This window comes from Pangasianodon hypophthalmus, chromosome 1 (assembly GCF_027358585.1).
Source record: "Pangasianodon hypophthalmus isolate fPanHyp1 chromosome 1, fPanHyp1.pri, whole genome shotgun sequence".
Taxonomy (NCBI): domain Eukaryota; kingdom Metazoa; phylum Chordata; class Actinopteri; order Siluriformes; family Pangasiidae; genus Pangasianodon; species Pangasianodon hypophthalmus.
Window position 1 is genome coordinate 9,118,143 of NC_069710.1, and position 3,408 is coordinate 9,121,550.

Below are 3,408 nucleotides of genomic sequence, written 5' to 3' on the forward strand. Positions count from 1 at the left end.
TTTTCTTGACTGGAACTAAGGGGCTAAAACATATTCCAGCATGAAAATGCCCCTGTATATACAACACAAGGTCCATGAAGACATGGTTTGGCAAGTTTGGCGTGGAAGAACTTGAGTGGCCTGCACAGACCAATGACCTCAATCCCACTTAACTGGAATTCTGACTGTGTCCTAGGCCTCCTCATCTGACATCAGTGCCTGACCTCACTAGTGCTCTTGTGGCTGAATGGCCAAATCCCCACAGCTACCCAAAAGTGTGGAAAGCCTTCCCAGAAGAGTGGGTTTATTGTAAGAGCAAAGGGGTTTAAAGGACATTAAAAGATGTTTAAAAGGCACATATGTGTGTGTGTGTATATATATATATATATATATATATATATGCACATATATGTGTGTGTATATATATATATATATATATATATATATATATATGTATATATATATATACATATATATATAACTCCCCTGGCGTTTTTTGCATGTGTCTTAAATGAAAAGACGCATTCTGAAACGTTTATGGCCCTTTTGGCGTTCCATAGCCACTCATCATTAGGCCTGGTGCTGCGTCCCTCTTCGGAGTGGAAGAGCACAGTTTCTTTCCCTTCTTCTAAATTTAGCGGTGACTGACGCGAGAAATGGTTCATCGATGACGGCGGGAAGAGCAAGGCCCCGGAAATGCGCCCCACAACTCTGCTACTGTGAATGACGGAAAGTATTTTTAGCAGGTGTTGTCATCTTGCGTTAACGCGTAGTATAAAGGGAAGACGCCCAAAATGCAGTTGTACAGCAGCGCGCTAACACACTACCCCTGCTCGTCGCGAAAATTTAAAGTGACTGTTACGGCGAGTTGCGGCAACACAGAGTTCGAATCGAGTTTTAACGCCGTTAAGGAAACCAGCGCAGAAAGTTCAGGCAGGGAGAACTGGACAGACGCGAACATGCCTGCGTTTTCGTGCTACGAGGCCTCAGTGAGACCCGTTTTCTATACGTCCAAAGCGGAGATTGTTATCACAAGGCCGGATGGTGTGGAGAAATGTGTCCCTATTCAGATCATGAAGGATCTGCACACAACCCGCGATGCTGTAAATACATATAGAGTTCCGTGTAAAGAGTGCAAGATTGATCTGTCAGATGGCGATTTGAGCAGTGACCTTCCTAAGCAGAGAAGGAGCAGTTCGGACATTTTAAAGGATAACAGTGAGATAATTGAGAGCAACTCACTCAATTTCCATAGCTTGTTAAGAAGAAATGATTGTAGAGTGCATAATGAAGAACTGCTAGTGTATGTCCCTGAGGAGGCTGAAAATACAAAATGTTTTTCACAGAGCATTCCATTCACTTGCAAATGGGAAAACTCCTCTGAAGTATTCAAAAACCAAAGTAACCTGCAGTGTCGGCAGAAGGATGAAGATGAAATGTCAGAGGACCCAGTGTTGCAGCTGCATGTGCTCCAGGAGCCTGCAAGCAGGAGTGACCTCAATGAGAAGGTTAGCCAGTACCTGGCTGAGGTGGAGAAACAGAACAAATACCTCCAGGAGAGAAAGAAGTACCGTTTTCACATCATCCCAGATGGAAATTGCCTCTACCGGGCAGTGTCAAAAGCAGCGTATGGTGAGCAGTCAATGCACAGTGAGCTAAGAGAGCATACAGTGCATCACATTGCTGACCACCTGGATGAGTTCAGTCCTATTATTGAAGGTGATGTGGGTGAATTTCTAATCAATGCCGCACAGGATGGTGCCTGGGCTGGCTACCCTGAGCTACTGGCCATGAGCCAAATGCTGAATGTAAACATCTACCTGACCACAGGAGGCAGTCTAGCAAGTCCCACTGTCTCCACCATGATACACTATCTGGGTGAGGAGGACTTGACAAAACCAGCCATCTGGTTGAGTTGGCTGAGTAATGGTCATTACGATGTGCTGCTGGACTGCTGCCTGCCCAACCCAGAGTATGATGACTGGTGCCTGCACACACAGGTGCAACGAAAACGTGATGAGGAGCTTGCCAAGTCCATGGCAGCTACTCTGTCCAAAATGTACATAGAGAAGAATGGACTTCAGTAACCTTTTTTTTTTGTAGAATTTTGTAATTTGTACAACGCATTGCTGGTTCCATGGTGTTTTGATTTTAAAAACTGATGGCTCAAATGACCTAAATCTTTAGAAAATAGCTGTCTAAGTAGATATTTTTATATAGTTAGCTATATAGTACTTTTTGGAAAAGGCTTTGCAGGCTATTTATTTCCAAGTACAACATAAAATTGCCATGGCACCTTTTTTTGTAAACCAAAGTTTGGTTATGGGGCTATTGCCAGAAATGTTGGTCAAACAAGACATAGTCTGACTGGTTAAATGGATTGATGTGATTTATGGGTTGATTTATGTTTTGATTTATGATTTGATGCATTTTAATGGAATTTTAACAATTGTTTTTTTAAGAAGTGCATTTCTGCATGATCAGAGACACTGATACAAAGAAGCCCTTTACTGTGGAATACTGTACTGCTATCTTATCCTCATGCTGTATTTTTATAGATTTTAATGGGTTGCACTTCTGATTCCTCAAGTGTTTTTTATTTCTTTATTTATTCTAGCCTGGTGTTTTTATATGTATGTATTTAAGTGCAGTGCACATTAGGAGTGTAATATGCAGAGTAAGTGCATGAATATTGCCATTGTGTAAATACCTGAAGAATTTTACATTGTTGCATATTTTCTTATTCTTATTTCTTTAGAAAAAAGGGTATAATGCACTGTATATATTACATATTGAATAATATATAGCCTGAGCTTTCTGTAGCTGTTAGATTTTAAATCAGCTAGTTTAAAAAGGGCCAGGTAATTTTGTCCTTGAAAATAAAGTATACATTTTTTTAATCAATACTATTTTATTTTGTTGTTAATCTCTTTTTTAGGAGTGGGTGGTGGTTTTGTTTTTCCTAGAGAAATATTGAGGCTAAAATATTTAAATAGTCTCACGCCCCTTAAAGCTGTGTGACTAGGTTTTGCAATAGTTTAGTGGTTAGTGAGATCTTTTGAATGAGTTATAACAATCCAATCAAATAACAATTTAATTAATTTAATTATAAGTATTTATTTCACTCACTGACTTTCAGTAACTGCTTTATCCTGGTCTGGGTCATGGTAGAGCCAGAGTCTATCCTGGGAACACTGGGCGTGAGGTGGGAATATACCCTGCTTTGGTACTAACTCCTCACTACATATGTGTAACTCAACTCAATATATGGACCCTAGATGAGAAAGCATGACCTTTACCTATCTACTTAAAAGATGCAGATGCATAATATTGTTTGTTAAAAGATCATTATTGTATGACAAGAGAAGTGTTCAGTTGTTTGGTGGGTGTGTGTTCATGCTGGCAGGAGCTCCAGGCCTAATTTCGGGG

The 3,408-nt window shown here is 40.4% G+C and overlaps 1 protein-coding gene across 1 annotated transcript; it reads left to right on the plus strand.

Moving 5' to 3' along the window:
- Positions 1–580: 580 nt before the first annotated feature.
- Positions 581–2,885, plus strand: LOC113526425 (OTU domain-containing protein 1). Its single transcript, XM_026913449.3, has one exon. The coding sequence runs from the start codon at positions 774–776 to the stop codon at positions 2,064–2,066; it is 1,293 nt and encodes a 430-aa protein (XP_026769250.1). The 5' UTR covers positions 581–773; the 3' UTR covers positions 2,067–2,885.
- The last annotated feature ends 523 nt before the right edge of the window (positions 2,886–3,408 follow it).